This window comes from Podarcis muralis, chromosome 12 (genome assembly GCF_964188315.1).
Source record: "Podarcis muralis chromosome 12, rPodMur119.hap1.1, whole genome shotgun sequence".
NCBI lineage: Eukaryota > Metazoa > Chordata > Lepidosauria > Squamata > Lacertidae > Podarcis > Podarcis muralis.
Genome location: NC_135666.1, coordinates 8,658,128 through 8,673,353, shown reverse-complemented (window position 1 = coordinate 8,673,353; position 15,226 = coordinate 8,658,128). Strand labels below are relative to the sequence as shown.

The window sequence follows — 15,226 nt, the reverse complement described above, 5'->3', positions numbered from 1 at the left end:
AGGCTTTGCAGGGACACCAAAAATGACTTACAATCCAACTCCCAATTCTACATCAGTACAAAATAAATTCAACCCCCCCCCAATCAATCATCATAATAAATATTGTGATATTTTGGTTGGCCTAATATCGGGTGGTAGTTCACAGTTTTGCTTAAGAGTAGACCTAGTGAAATCAATGGACCTAACTTAGTCATGTCCATTCTTTTCAATGGGTCTGAGAAAGGTAAGATAAATGACCCCGAGTGGTTAAGTCTAGTCAAAGGTGACTATGGGGTTGCGGCACTCATCTCGCTTTCAGGCTGAGGGAGCCAGCGTTTGTCCAAAGACAGCTTTCCGGGTCATGTGACCAGCATGACTAAGTCGCTTCTGGTGAAACCAGAGCAGCACACAGAAATGCCATTTACCTTCCCACCGGAGTGGTACCTATTTATCTACTTGCACTTTGACGTGCTTTCGAACTGCTAGGTGGGCAGGTGCAGGGACCGAGCAACGGGAGCTCACCCCGTTGCAGGGATTCGAACCGCTGATCTTCTGATCAGCAAGCCCAAGAGGCTCAGTGGTTTAGTCCACAAGGCCACCTGTGTTTAATCATCATCATCATCTTTATTTATACCCCATCCTCCCCGGCCAGAGCTGGGCTCAGGGCAGCTAACACCAGTAAAATTACAGTAAAAACATAATGGGGGGGGGGGAACCAATTTAAAATACAGGTTTAAATTGCAATTTAAAATGCAGCCTCATTTAAAAAGTAGCCCATAGATCAAAACCATAAGGGGAGGGAAATATAAGGGTCAGACTGAGTCCAAACCAAAGGCCAGGTGGAACAGCTCTGTCTTGCAGGCCCTGTGGAAAGATGACAAGTCCCACAGGGCTCTAGTCTCTTGTGACAGAGCGCTCCACCAAGTCGGGGCCAGTACTGAAAAGGCCCTGGCCCTAGTTGAGACCAATCTAACCACCTTGCGGCTAGGGACCTCCAAAGTGTTGTTATTTGTGGACCTTAAGGTCCTCCGTGGGGCATACCAGGAGAGGTTTGTGGGTTTGGGATTCTTTTCTTAAGCACCAACATAATTACCTTTACATTTTTTAAGATGAAACCAAAGTATCTGCCAAAAGGATAGTTGGCGGTCCTGTTCCACACAGTCAGCACTGCCACCTTGCAATTTAATACAAAAATTATTTTTTAAATAACATAAATGGATGCATTTTTGGTTCTGCTGCGAAAGACTAGTTTGAAAGGTACGCCTTCCAGCTGAGAACCTTGACCTTCTTCCCTTCCTTCCCTCCCAGTTTGAAGCTGGTCCGTACGGGTGCATTCTTCTGACTTTGTCCGCAATACTATCAAGATCCATCGATCAGTGAGTATTTCTGCATTTTTTTCTGACGGGTGGCTGGCATTGGCTCCTAAGCCTCTGGGATATAGTTGTGCGATGTGCAGCGTGGCCAAAGTTTCCAAGTATGCTCTGGCTTATCGCAGATGGAATTCTTTAGGCCCTGGTTTCTCGAAAAAAGGCTTCCCTGAGACTCCCTTAATGGGCACGTCAGCGTTGATTTTTAGAGCCGTATGGGCTCCTTGCGCTCCACCTGCCCAGGTAGCATCTGTACATGTGCAGTGTTTTAAAGTTCATTAAACCGAAAAGTTAAGCATAGACAGTCACTATCAAAGCACACTGCAATGTATGCAAGATGCCTTTCAGTAGTCAATGTCCTGCAGCGGTGATAGGCGCTCCAGCGGAAAACAGCAGAACAGTTATTCTGGATAGAGGAACTATTAGTATAGTATATAGTATAGTATATCTGAAGGAGCGTCTCCACCCCCACCGGTCCAGCGCCGAGGGCCTTCTGGCGGTTCCCTCACTGTGAGAAGCCGAGTTACAGTGAACCAGGCAGAGGGCCTTCTTGGTAGTGGCACCCGCCCTGTGGAACGCCCTCCCACCAGATGTCAAACAGAAAACTACCAGACTTTTAGAAGACATGTGAAGGCAGCCGCATTCCCACAGCTCCTACCAAAACGTAAGAAGGAAACTAGGGTGGGGTTCTCCCGTTAGTCGTGTGGGTTTCCTGCAAAGTTTCTTTGTTATAACAGGACAGCTGGCCAGCAATCCCCGGCCTTTCCATTGCTTCCCATGCCCAAACAATGCCTGCCTTGTCCGTTTAGCTGCCCTTCGCAATGCCTGTACCAGAAACTCATTGGTACGTATTTTTCCCTTGGGTAAGAAAACAAGCGAATCCATCTTCCCCTGAAAGTTTTGACAGTAGTAATTAGAAATATACTTAGGGCAGGGCAGCCTGCTCCTTCCACTCCTGCCCTGCAGAGCCGTCCAAAAAACAGCAACACCCCACAAGTCATTCTTGGGAGAGATAAGCGATAAACTCATTAAAGTTCTTGAATGTAAACAGACGATAAGAACTGGGGCATTTTAGTTCCTCTGCTTGCTTCCTCTGGGCAGCGGCTCTGATTCAGCTAATGCCTTTTTGATTGCTGTGTGTTTTCTGATTCGCAACGCCCGCCTCTCCCGACTTTGATACTCAGAGCGTTGGAAGCCAGGCTGGATTTAGGTTTGATGCGGCCCTAAGCTACTGAAGGCAATGGGGCCCTTTATATGTCCAGCTGTCCTTTGTCAACAACAAATTGTCACTGTTTTTTTGTGTTGAATATATGCTATATATATTCAACACAAAAGGGACGTGGGTGGCGCTGTGGGTAAAAGCCTCAGCGCCTAGGGCTTGCTGATCGAAAGGTCGGCGGTTCGAATCCCCGCGGCGGGGTGCGCTCCCGTTGCTCGGTCCCAGCACCTGCCAACCTAGCAGTTCGAAAGCACCCCCGGGTGCAAGTAGATAAATAGGGACCGCTTACTGGCGGGAAGGTAAACAGCGTTTCTGTGTGCTGCGCTGGCTCGCCAGATGCAGCTTTGTCACGCTGGCCACGTGACCCGGAAGTGTCTCTGGACAGCGCTGGCCCCCGGCCTCTAGAGTGAGATGGGCGCACAACCCTAGAGTCTGTCAAGACTGGCCCGTACGGGCAGGGGTACCTTTACCTTTACCTATATGCTATATGGTAATTTATGGACCGAGTAGGTATCTAAAGCCATTTGCACATGCAGAATGTAGGCACCCTATATATAGAAATGAGCAAACCAGTGATATTTTAGGGAGCAGCCTAGCAGGCGGGGCCCATTACTTACATCATAGGAGCTGACACAACACAAAACACCGTTGCTGTATGTAGGGTTTATTTTATTGGGTTTTTTATCTTTGGAAATGTACATCCAGCTTTTTTCCCCTTTTAATTCTTTGGGGCCCCCAAGAGAGTGGGGCCCTAAGCTATAGCTTGTTTAGCTGATACGTAAATCCGGCACAGGCTGGATGCGAGGGCAGTTGGAGAATTCTGATGAACGCAGAACCCGGAGAAAAAAATGGTCAGTGCTTAAAAGAAGAACCTGCTGTACCAGGCCAGCATCCACAGTGGGCTGCACAATTTCTATAATTCATTATGTAAATTGTGTAAGTTACTTAGTGTTGCCGCGGCAAACGGCAAGACTGATGCTGTAGCTTTTGGCGGTAGCCCTAAGCTATACAGTGGTACCTCAGGTTACATACACTTCAGGTTACATACGCTTCAGGTTACAGACTCTGCTAACCCAGAAATAGCGCTTCAGGTTAAGAATTTTGCTTCAGGTTGAGAACAGAAATCACGCAGCGGCAGCAGGAGGCCCCATTAGCTAATGTGGTGCTTCAGGTTAAGAACAGTTTCAGGTTAAGAACGGACCTCCGGAACGAATTAAGTACTTAACCCGAGGTACCACTGTAGCTTGTTAGCTTATACGTAAATCTGGCCCTGGTTGGAAGTCTCCAGTTCAAGCATCGTCTTCATCAAAAGCTCAGCAGAGGACCTTGGGCACTAAAGGCCTCAGAGTCCTTCCCTGCCCCGATCTGAAATGCAGAGGGGATACTAAGGGGGGTTGGCTCAGCGGCAGAGCAGCTTCTTGGCATTCAGAGGGTCCTGACCTCACTCTTGAGCATCTTCAATGTGGAGCTAGATGGACCAATGGTCTGAATATGTTCCTATATCCACAGCGGCAGAGCCTTCGCTTCTGCACACAGCGCATAGCTGGACTGCGGAACTCCCTCCCACAAGAGGGAGTGATGGCCACCAACTTGGATGGCTTCAAAAGACAATGAGGGAAATTCACAGAGGACAAGTATATTGATGGCTACTAGGTATGATAGCTGTGCTTTTGCCTCCACGGTTGGAGGCAGCCCAACGCGGGTGGCCCTGTGGTCTAAACCACAGAGCCTAGGGCTTGCTGATCAGAAGGTCTGCGGTTCGAATCCCCGCGAGGGGATGAGCTCCTGTTGTTCGGTCCCAGCTCCTGCCCACCTAGCAGTTCGAAAGCACATCAAAGTGCAAGCAGATAAATAGGTACCGCTCCAGCGGGAAGGTAAACGGTGTTTCCATGCGCTGCTCTGATTTCACCAGAAGCGGCTTAGTCATGCTGGCCACATGACCCGGAAGCTGTATGCCAGCTCCCTCGGCCAATAAAGCAAGATGAGCGCCGCAACCCCAGAGTCATCCGCTACTGGACCTAACGGTCAGGCGTATCTTTACCTTTAGGCACGATAGCTGTGCTTTGCCTCCACGATTGGAAGCAGTCATGCTTTTGAATTATAAATGTTGTTGTTGTTCTTATTACAGTGGTACCTCAAGTTTTCGAGTCTTTCGGAAGCCGAATATTTTGGTTTTCGAACGCCGAAACCCAGAAGTCATTGCTTCCGTTTTTTGAACGCTTTTCGGAAGTCAAACGGCTTTCGCTGAATTCCCGCCCCCCCAATTTCCCCCATTGATATTGCAGCCCGCCTTTTGCGCCTCAGTTTCCGAATGTTTCGGAAGTTGAACTGTCTTCCGGAACGAATTATTTTCGAAAACCAAGGTACTACTGTATTATTGTTTCTATATAAAGATGAAGGGTGGTTTACAATATAAAAACACAACAGTACATACAGTATTGTAGTAAGTAAGTAAGAAACAAACAGACACACACACACACACACACACAGAGAGAGAGAGAGTTAGCCAAAGAATTAGGCAAAGGCCTGAGAGAAGCTGGACATTTTCCATGCCTCCTTGTTGCTGAAAACTACAGGAGGAGAGAGCACTCTTTTGCTAAGGTCTCCCTCGGGATGTGGTGGATTCTCCTTCCTTGCACTTTTTAAGCAGAGGTTGGGTGGCCATCTGTCATGGATGCTTGAGCTGAGATTCCTGCATTGCAGAGGGTTGGACTAGATGGACCTTGGGGTCCCTTCCAGTTCTACGGTTCTGTGTGTCAGATACTGTGTGGTGGTTGCTTGTGAGTAACCAGCCAGGACTCCGACCTGTCTTTTACAGGTTTTATTGTGCAAACTGTTTACAGTACAGATACACAAAGTTCATGTCTGTCTTAGTCACTTGCAGAATCCGGGAGTGGCCCCTTCCGGCTTCTCCCCCAACATAAGAACTTCGGCACCCCAAGCCTCCGCCTCCCCTCCTTGCGTCTCACCCCTCTGCGCAAGCTGGGCGATGGAAGTGGTGTGCGTCCCTCCTGGCCCGCCTGGCTAGGTGAGGTGCTGGGGCTTTCAGGAGCATCCTCGAGCCTTTTCCTCGCTCGGCTGGCCCCTTCCCTCTCTTCTCCACTGGAGGTGTGGCTTTTCCCATCACTGAAAGAGGAGCTGCTCCTTAGGAGCTTCGGAGGCTCTCTGTATCCCAGCAGCCCCCCTGCCTTCCTCCCCTGTTCCGATGGCCGTCCCCTGACACCATGGTTCTGTGATTCTCTACTCTGCTGTTTCCCATCGGCCACTGTGAGAACAGGATGCCGGACAAGACAGGCCATTGGCCTGATCCAACAGGCTCTTGTTGCGCTCTTCCTCACATGCGGAAAGGGTTCCAACTTCAAACCCCATCATCTCCAGGTAGGACAGAGTGTGGCTCCATCTGCAACCCTGGAGAGTCGCTGCCAGTCATTCAGTGCTGAGCTGGATGGAACAGCGGTCTGACTCAGTATGAGGTTGAGGTTCCTGCATTGCGGGGGTTGGGCTAGATGTCCTTTGGGGTCCCCTCCAACTCTCTGTGATTCTGTCAGGCTACTTCCTGTGGAGGAGAAGAGCCTCCGGAGATTGACATCAGCTAAGGCAGGTGTAGGCCACCTGTCATAAGGAAAGACACTTTGCTAGAGGATTAACAGACAAGACAGTTAGCATGGCATTTTGGGCCATGATTATCGTGAGCCCGCAACTCAGAATAACTCCCTCCTGGCCTCCCTCCTCTTCTTTGAATGCGGAATCAAGCGTGTTTGGAACACAGATCCCCATCCCAGTTTAGACTCCCAGAAAACTCTCGGAGCTTTTTAACTTTCCTCTCTGAAACTTTTTTTTTGCTTTTGGGGACGATGGAGCAAACAATGGCTGCTTATGTGTTTAATCAGGAATATATAGCATCATTAAAAACAAGAAAAGAAAACAGGCCAAAAAACAATGGCCTTGAGAAAACAGCTCCAAGTCTCAGGGACACAGAAGGTCAATTGGGGAGGCTGTTTGGTCCATTAAGAGCAATCTATTCTAATCCGTGGAAAATGTGCTTCATAGCCTCTTAATCTGCCTCAGAACTTGAGTGGCCAGGTCTCTCTCTCTCTCTCTCTCTCTCTCTCTCTCTCTCTCTCTCTCTCGCCTCTTACCTTCCTGAAAATATTCCCACCTCCCTCCTGAAGGGGACCGGGCTTCCGTTGCACGGTTCAGAGGTTTGCTGTGCATTCAAACATATGTTTATCCCATTGCCGTTTCTATAATGTGTAGGAGAAATTCCTCCTCAACTCACACTGCCTTCAAATTAATACAAGTGCTCACACCCTGAAAATTGCAGCTTTGGTTGTGTGGGCTGCCAACAGCTCCTTTCTATTAGCACCGCATGGTGTTCCGGATATTTTACATCTCAGTCTTCACACCCCGGCCTCTTGCATCTTGCATGCAAGGCGGCAGCCGTAGCTTGGATCTTCTAAATGGTTTTTTTTATTATTAACTGTACAGTGGTACCTCGGGTTAAGTACTTAATTCATTCCGGAGGTCCATTCTTAACCTGAAACTGTTCTTAACGTGAAGCACCACTTTAGTTAATGGGGCCTCCTGCTGCTGCCGCACCGCCAGAGCATGAGTTCTGTTCTCATCCTGAAGCAAAGTTCTTAACCTGAAGGACTATTTCTGGGTTAGCGGAGTCTGTAACCTGAAGCATATGTAACCTGAGGTACCACTGTATTTAACAAAATGTGTATGCTGCTTAACTGTACACGAGACCTCCGTGCGGTGTTACAAAGAATGCAAAAATGGAACTGCCGGTTAGAAAACCTACGTTACCGGCAAGCTTATGGAAAAAGCAAAATGAGTAAGATTGGCAGTCAGAAGTGTGCATTCCGAGCTAAAATTGCAGATTAGAATACACACTAGCTTTGCAGGCAACAGGGGAATAGGGAAGGAAGATACAGGAAGATCTTCACCTTTGGAGGATGGATGGCGGCTAATGGATTGAGGTTGAATCCTTACAAGACAGAAGTACTGTTCTTGGGGGACAGGGAGCGAGCAGGTGTGGAGGACTCCCTGGTCCTCAGTGGGGTAACTGTGCCCCTGAAGGACCAGGTGCGCAGCCTGAGAGTCATTCTGGACTCACAGCTGCCCATGGAGGCGCAGGTTAATTCTGTATCCAGGGCGGCTGTCTACCAGCTCCATCTGGTACGCAGGCTGAGACCCTACCTGCCCACAGACTGTGTCACCAGAATGGTGCATGCTTTGGTCATCTCCCGCTCGGCCTACTGCAATGCGCTCTACATGGGGCTACCTTTGAAGGTGACCCGGAAACTACAACTAATCCAGAATGTGGGAGCTAGACTGGTAACTGGGAGTGGCTGCCGAGACCACATAACACCGGTCTTGAAAGACCTACATTGGCTCTCAGTACGTTTCTGAGCACAATTCAAAGTGTTGGTGTTGACCTTTCAAGCCCTAAACGGCCTCGGTCCTGAAGGAGCGTCTTCACCCCCATCGTTCTGCCCAGACACTGAGGTCCAGCGCCGAGGGCCTTCTGGCGGTTCCCTCATTGCGAGAAGCAAAACCACAGGGAACCAGGCAGAGGGCCTTCTCGGTACTGGCGCCCGCCCTGTACAACGCCCTCCCATCAGATGTCAACGAGATAAACAACTACCTGACATTTAGAAGACATCTGAAGGCAGCCCTGTTCAGGGAAGTTTTTAATGTGTGACATCTTAGTGTATTTTTAATCTTTGTTGGAAGCCGCCCAGAGTGGCGTACAAATGGGTGGGGTACAAATAACAAATAACAAATTATTATTATTATTATTATTATTATTATTATTATTATTATTATTATTATTTTCAACCCGTAAAAGATACACTGGGCATGTGGCTGCTGGGCTCTCCTGTCTTGCATGCCATTGGACCAAACCCATTCATGGTGGCGCATGCACATGGCCAAGGAGAACATCCCTTCGGAGATCCCTTGTGCCCAGGCTGCCGTTTCCTAGAAGCGTCCCTTGCAATTATTTTGAGACCTTTTCTCCCCCACCCGCGGCCTATTTCTGTCGCCAACCCCGTAATTGTGTGTGTTTTGCTAATGTTAACAGTCTGTTGCCATGAAGAAAGGGGTGTGAGGTCAGCCCTGGAGCACTGAAACCTCACCACATGGAGAGGAACTGCAGAATTGCCAGGCCTCCCATTAAAAACACACACACACGTGGCGTCCTCTGCTTTTTAAGCAGCCGGGAGTAGGAAAATCTACAATTAAAAAAGGCGGGGGGGGGGGGAGAGCAGGGAGGAGAGAAGGATGGTTTATTTTTGTGTCTGTAAGTTAGGGTTTCCCCCTGAAGTCAACTCATGAGCCTCTTACTTTCTGTCCATTAACGTCATGGAACGTGGGGGAGCCCCGTTTGGCTCCCATCTGACAAGGGACTCTGAGAATTATTTTTTATAATGATTATTCTATTTCTGCCCTTCCCCTTTCCCCCTGTCTGGGTGGCTCAAGGTGCCTTGCGCAAATAAAACAGAAGCCAAAAGCATAGCAGAGATGGTCATTAAGGTGTGAAGAAACACTATTGGAATTAAAATAACATTTAAAAAGATCCCCTGAAAAAACAACCCACCAGTGACAATAATGATAATTGAAAACAGCAGAGCGCCAAAACAGTCCATTCTCAAAAGTCCGTTGGTACAAGGTCTTCTTTGCTTGCCAGCAAGAAGGACAACAAAGAAGGAGCAAGTCTTGCTTCTCTTATGATTTTCAAAGTTGGAGCAGCCACCAAGAAGGCCCTGTCCCACATCCCCATCAAAAGTGCCTGTGAAGGTAGTGGGACTGAGATAAGGGCCTCCTTCGAAGATCTCAAAGCCCGGGCAGATTCAGACGAGGGAATAATGTTTTTCAGGCAGCCCAGGGACAGCGGCATTCTCAAGGCCTTCCCTGGGTGACCACAATGTCTCTTGATCCCACCCCCAGGGCCAGATTTAGGTTTGATGCAGCCCTAAGCTACTGAAGGTATTGGGGCTCTTTATATGTCCTGCTGTCCTTTGTCAACAACAAATTGTCACTGTTTTTTGTGTTGAATATATGCTATAGGGTAATTTATGGACCTAATAGGTATCTAAAGCCATTTGCACATAAGAAAATATGTATTTTATCAAAGAACTGAAATACAATAAGGAAGAAGTATAGTACTAGTAAAATACAATTAAGAAGAAGTATATTAATAGTGAAATAATTATTAAGCTCTAACTTAAAATGATTTTTTTTTATTCATAAGAAACTTAATAATGCAAACACATTGGCATTTGGCAATAACAAAAGTTCCTTTAGAAACACAGTTTACAAAGACTCATAATCTAGTCTCTAAAAACTTGCTATAACATGAAATAATAATAGGTGTAAATATATGATGCAAACTACAGTGCTACCTCGGGTTAAGTACTTAATTCGTTCCGGAGGTCCGTTCTTAACCTGAAACTGTTCTTAACCTGAAGCACCACTTTAGCTAATGGGGCCTCCTGCTGCCAACCGTGCTGCTGGAGCACGATTTCTGTTCTCATCCTGAAGCAAAGTTCTTAACCCGAGGTACTATTTCTGGGTTAGTGGAGTCTAACCTGAAGCGTATGTAACCCGAGGTACCACTGTACTAATAATTGTAAATAGCTTTATTAAGATGAAATTAAGTGTTATCATTGTAGTTAATACAATGCATTTTTTATATAATATCAATATCACCATAGTAGTCCACTAATGGGCGGGACTCATTACTTACATCATAGGAGCCGACACAACACAAAACACTGTTGCTGTATGTAGGTTTTATTTTATTTGTTTTTTATCTTATATTTTGGAAATGTACATCCAGTTTTTTTTCTCCTTTTTTGGGGGGCCCCCAAGAGAGCGGGGCCCTAAGCTATAGCTTGTGTAACTTATACACAAATCCAGCACTGGCCCATCTACTTACTACACCCTTGCTTGTGAGGTGTTGAGGGGGGTCATTATTTTGTCTCGTGAAAAGTGCGCCGAACCAAAGGAGGAAGATGGAAGTGTGAGACTCTTTCCCTCTTTCTCTTTCACCTCCATCTGCTCAGATTAATTGCAGTGGTACCTCGGGTTAAGAACTTAATTCGTTCCGGAGGTCCGTTCTTAACCTGAAACTGTTCTTAACCTGAGGTACCACTTTAGCTAATCGGGCCTCCTGCTGCTGACGCACGGTTTCTGTTCTCATCCTGAAGCAAAGTTCTTAACCTGAGGTACTATGTCTGGGTTAGCGGAGTCTGTAACCTGAAGCGTCTGTAACCTGAAGCGTCTGTAACCTGAGGTACCACTGTATTTTGCCCGGATTCGGGGCAGCAGGAGGGCAAAGCGATGGACCCAACTCCCGTGTTGTTCATGCTTGGCCTGTCTTGATAGGTTGCCTGGTTGTCTCCTCACCAAGTTACGTGTACCTAATGGAGACTACTCAGGGGATTTCAATACAACCCAAGCTTAGCCGTCCGTCTCCATCCCATGTCCTTGATGGCTTCCTCACTCTCAGAAATGATGGGAAGCGCAGATGTCACTCCTCTGTGGGCGTCTTAGGTACAACTCAAGATTCCCAGACCGTTTGCACCCAAAGATGGAATTAGAAACTTCCTCCTATTGTCCAGACTCAACATCCCACGGCCCCTAATTGACGCAGGTTGCACCGGTCAGTTGTTTCTAGCAAAGGTTTGGGGTTTCCAGCGTGCGATTGTTCCCTCAGCGAAAAACCGTGGGCAGTAGCCAAAGGTGGTTCTTTCTGAAGCCCCATGAAAGTGTGCAGTGATATTTTCTCTTTGACTGCTCATTATTTGACGTTCTGCTTTGTCAGTTCAGCTCTGAAAACTGTTCCGGTCATTAATGTAACTAAAATAATAATAATATTGTTTTATTTTATAAGTTATCGTCTTTTAAAAATGTAAACATGCTCTTTGAATGCCCTTCCCATGATAAAAGCTCTGTTTTGATTCTTTTAGTACTCATAGTAACTTCCTCAATACTTCCTACAGATACTCATGTTGACAGTGAAAAAATATTGTGGCCTTATTCTTTGAATAAAGTCTTTAATTTAGAGAGATAGAGGAGGCCTATGGATTCTAGCATTTGACTTTGGGGGAGGATTTTCAGGTTCAGCCCTTCTTAAATCACCCAGATTCCTCCAGAGTCTTGACTTAATAATTGCATATATATATCAAAAGGGTTTAAGGCAGTCTTCACCAGCCTAGTGCTCTGCAGATGTTTTGGATTCTGGTTGGGGCTGAAGGGAGCTGAAATCCACACATCTGGAGGGCATGAAATTGGCTAAGGCTGGTTTAAAGTGTGCAGCAGCAATGCAAAATGTACTTGGGTTGAACGGTGCACACTTATAATAGGACTTTGCACACCCATGGCAGAATTTGAGAGCCATCTCATAGAATGTCACAGAACCTGGCCCAGTCTCCAAAATATTGGACTAGCCAGGTAGGCAACCTACTGTATTTTTCGCTCCATAACACACACTTTTTCCCTCCTAAAAAGTAAGGGGAAATGTGTGTGTGACTTATGGGGGAAATGCAGGCGGGAGGCTCTGCTCAGTGCTCCCTTTCACAAGCCGCGTGGAGCGTGTGTGCAGCTCTTGGGGGCTTTTCCGGGAGGTGGGAGAAGGGACTGACAGGCTGCCCATCTCCCTCCTAAGGGAAAAGCCCCCAAGAGCCGCACACACACTCCACACGGCTCGTGAAAGGGAGCGCTGAGCAGAGCCTGGGATGCATACAGGCTCTGCTCAGCGCTCCCTTTAAAGAATATTTTTTTCTTGCATCCCCCCTCTAAAAACTAGGTGCGTCTTATGGTCAGGTGCATCTTATGGAGTGAAAGGGCCTTAGGCCGTAAGCATCACATGGGGGTCTTTAACTGGCCCATGAGCTGCCCCCAAACCGAGCCACCCTCTCAGCAAGTCCCCGCACGCTGTGCTAAATCGGTGCAGCACGGCGTGGGGACTGACTTCTGCGGTGCTGGAAATCGCGTCTGCGCATGCTCAGACGCCAAAAATCGCATCTGCGCAGGTGCAGGAAATCGTGCCTATGTGCGCTCACGCATGAGCGCGATCCGGCCCATAGTGAGATCTCTGCTGGAGTGAACCGGCCCAAGCGAGGTAGACCTTGCTGACCCCTGGACTAGACCCATTTTTATGATGTGTTTTTGATGTACCCTTGAAGGTTTTGGGGGGGAACTTCAGTCGATCTAACTTTGCTGCCTTCATTTTTATCCCCCCACCCTAGAGTACGTGGAGATTTTGACGTGATCACAAACCGGCTGATTGGCGCACACGGGTACTGTACGCAGGTAAATATGGCAAAGGCTTCTGAGACGGGGCTGAACTATAGTTATCAGGGGGTGAATTTTGTGAGCGGGTGTCATGGTTTGGTTGGATGCAGAGGAATGGTGGGAGGAACCAGCTGGGAGGACCCCAAAGGGAAAAAGCTCAGAGCCGGGGGGTTGGTGGTGGGACGACGATGAGAGATCAGAGGGAGAAGACTAGGAGGAGAAAGAGGTATCAGAAGCTGAAGAAGGGGTGCCAGGGCTTAGTGAGCAGGGAGAATCTGTGGCAGAGAGAAGTCTAGAATCTGAGGCAGAAGCTGAAGCAGGAGAGAAGGAGGCCAAGAGGCAGAGATGAGTCAGGCTGGTGAAGACTCATAGGTGTCTCTGCCACCTACTGTGAAAAGTTCCCTTGCAGGACCAGGAGAGGCATGAAAAGGGCAGAGGAGAGGTTGGTTGCATGCAAGCACAGTCTCCGATTTCTTGGGGAAAGCCTTGGAGAGAAGGGGACTTAGACAGCTGTGGGGAGGTGGGGATTTTCAGTCCCAGCAACTGATCTCTGAGGATGAGCTGTTGTGCTCATTAGGCCTGACACTCAGCCAAGTCTCTGAAAATCCTGTTTTTGCTAATAAAGAACAAACTCCAACTTTGAACTTGGGCAGCCCTCCCCCCATAGTTCCATCTCTCTGCCCTCTCCCAGATCAGCCCCTGCCCTTGCAGACAGAGAGAAACTTTTCCAAGGGATCTGGAGGAAAGTTGGGTCCAGCAGAATTAATCCTAGAACAGGGGTCGGCAACGTAAGGCCCATGGGTCACAAGCGGTCCATGGGGGTCATTTAACCAGCCCATGGACCCCCGCTGCCCACTCAGGGACCCCCGTCACCCACTCGGTTGGTTCCCGTGCGCCATGCTAAACTGGTACGGAGCAGAGTGGAGACCACCTTCCGCGAGGCTAGCCAGCTTCCCATTGGCTGCAGGAAGCTCTTGCAGCCAATGGGAAGCTGCGCACGCCTCCTCCGCGCCAGAAGGAGCACCGGAAATAGCGTTTGTGCATGCGTGCACACAAACACACACACTCCAGCCCACCGCGGCATCTGCGGGACTGTGAACCGGCCCAAGCCACAAAAACTTTGCCAACCCCTGTTCTAGGACTAATTCTGCTGGACCCAACTTTCCTCCAGATCCCTTGGAAAAGTTTCTCTTTGTCTGCAGGAGGAGGGGCTGATTTGGGAGAGGGCATAGAGATGGAACTCTAGGGGGAGGGCTGCCCATGGCACCCACTGCCAAATAACCAGCTGGCAGTAAATCACACCGTTCAAAGTTGGAGTTAGTTCTTTATTAGCAAAAACAGGATTTTCAGAGCCTTGGCTGAGTGTCAGGCCTAATGAGCAGAGCAGCTCATCCTCAGGGATCAGTTGCTGGGACTGAAAATCCCCACCTCCCCACAGCTGTCTAAGTCCCCTTCTCTCCAAGGCTTTCCTGAAGAAATTGGAGACTGTGCCCATGTGCAACCAACCTATCCCCTGCCCTTTTCATGCCTCTTCTGGTCCTGCAAGGGAGCTTGTTGCAGAAGGAGGAGGCAACCCCCTTGCTTGTTCCTAGAACATGAGACCAGCTCTTCCTACCAGACCAGTGTCTGTTCCAAGAGCCCCTTTTTCTTCTGCGGTAACCAGGAACTAGTCAACCTGCTCCTGACTGGCCAAGCCGTCTCCAACGTTTTCAACGATGTGATGGAGCTGGACTCTGGGAACGGCAACATCACCCTCCTGAAAGGCGTCTCCGCCCGCAGCGACATCGGCGTCCTGTCCCTCTTTGAGCACTACAACATCTGTCAGGTACGCACCAAATTCCAGGGCCTCCGACACTGATGAAACTGGCCTTTTTCCCTGTCCAGAAAGGCTGTCTTTGATTTACTTGTATTTAGTTCAGGAAGAGAACCCTCTTTGAGCCACAGGGTACACTGTTTTCCATCCTGACATCTGTGCAAAATTGGGGTGTGTCCGTGTTCCTTTACTTCTATGTTGTTCTTACTCCTCCCGCATTCCAGGATAATAAGGTGAATTTCTGTAATCAGCCCCATGGGAATATAGGAGCATATGGAGGTGCCTTCTACTGAATTATCTCATTATCCCGAGGGGCCACTAGGGGCGCATCGGAAGATGGCTGACAATAACATCTCTCCGACCCACACGAGGTAATTAAGAGGCTGTGATGGGAGTAAACAGCCTCCCTGCCCCCCCAAGCGTGTGAGGGGGACTGCCCTTGCCTGCTGTGCCCTATACCACCCCCGAATTTGTGGGGGTGGGGGCACTAGGCAGAAAGCCCTTGTGCGGATCTCGGCGCTCCTGGACGCTGTCTCTGAT

At 48.6% G+C, this 15,226-nt stretch overlaps 1 protein-coding gene across 5 annotated transcripts in view; it reads left to right on the top strand.

The window, feature by feature from the left end:
- Window positions 1-15,226, top strand: part of MINDY4 (MINDY lysine 48 deubiquitinase 4) — a 95,858-nt gene that overhangs the window by 49,172 nt on the left and 31,460 nt on the right. For 4 of the 5 annotated variants that reach the window (XM_028749703.2, XM_028749701.2, XM_028749702.2 and 1 more), the window contains 3 exons: window positions 1,288-1,355; window positions 12,828-12,891; window positions 14,537-14,698. In XM_028749703.2, coding sequence (XP_028605536.2) covers window positions 1,288-1,355; window positions 12,828-12,891; window positions 14,537-14,698 — 294 coding nt within the window. The remainder of the gene's footprint in view (window positions 1-1,287; window positions 1,356-12,827; window positions 12,892-14,536; window positions 14,699-15,226) is intronic. The other variant, XM_028749704.2, reaches the window with a different exon arrangement.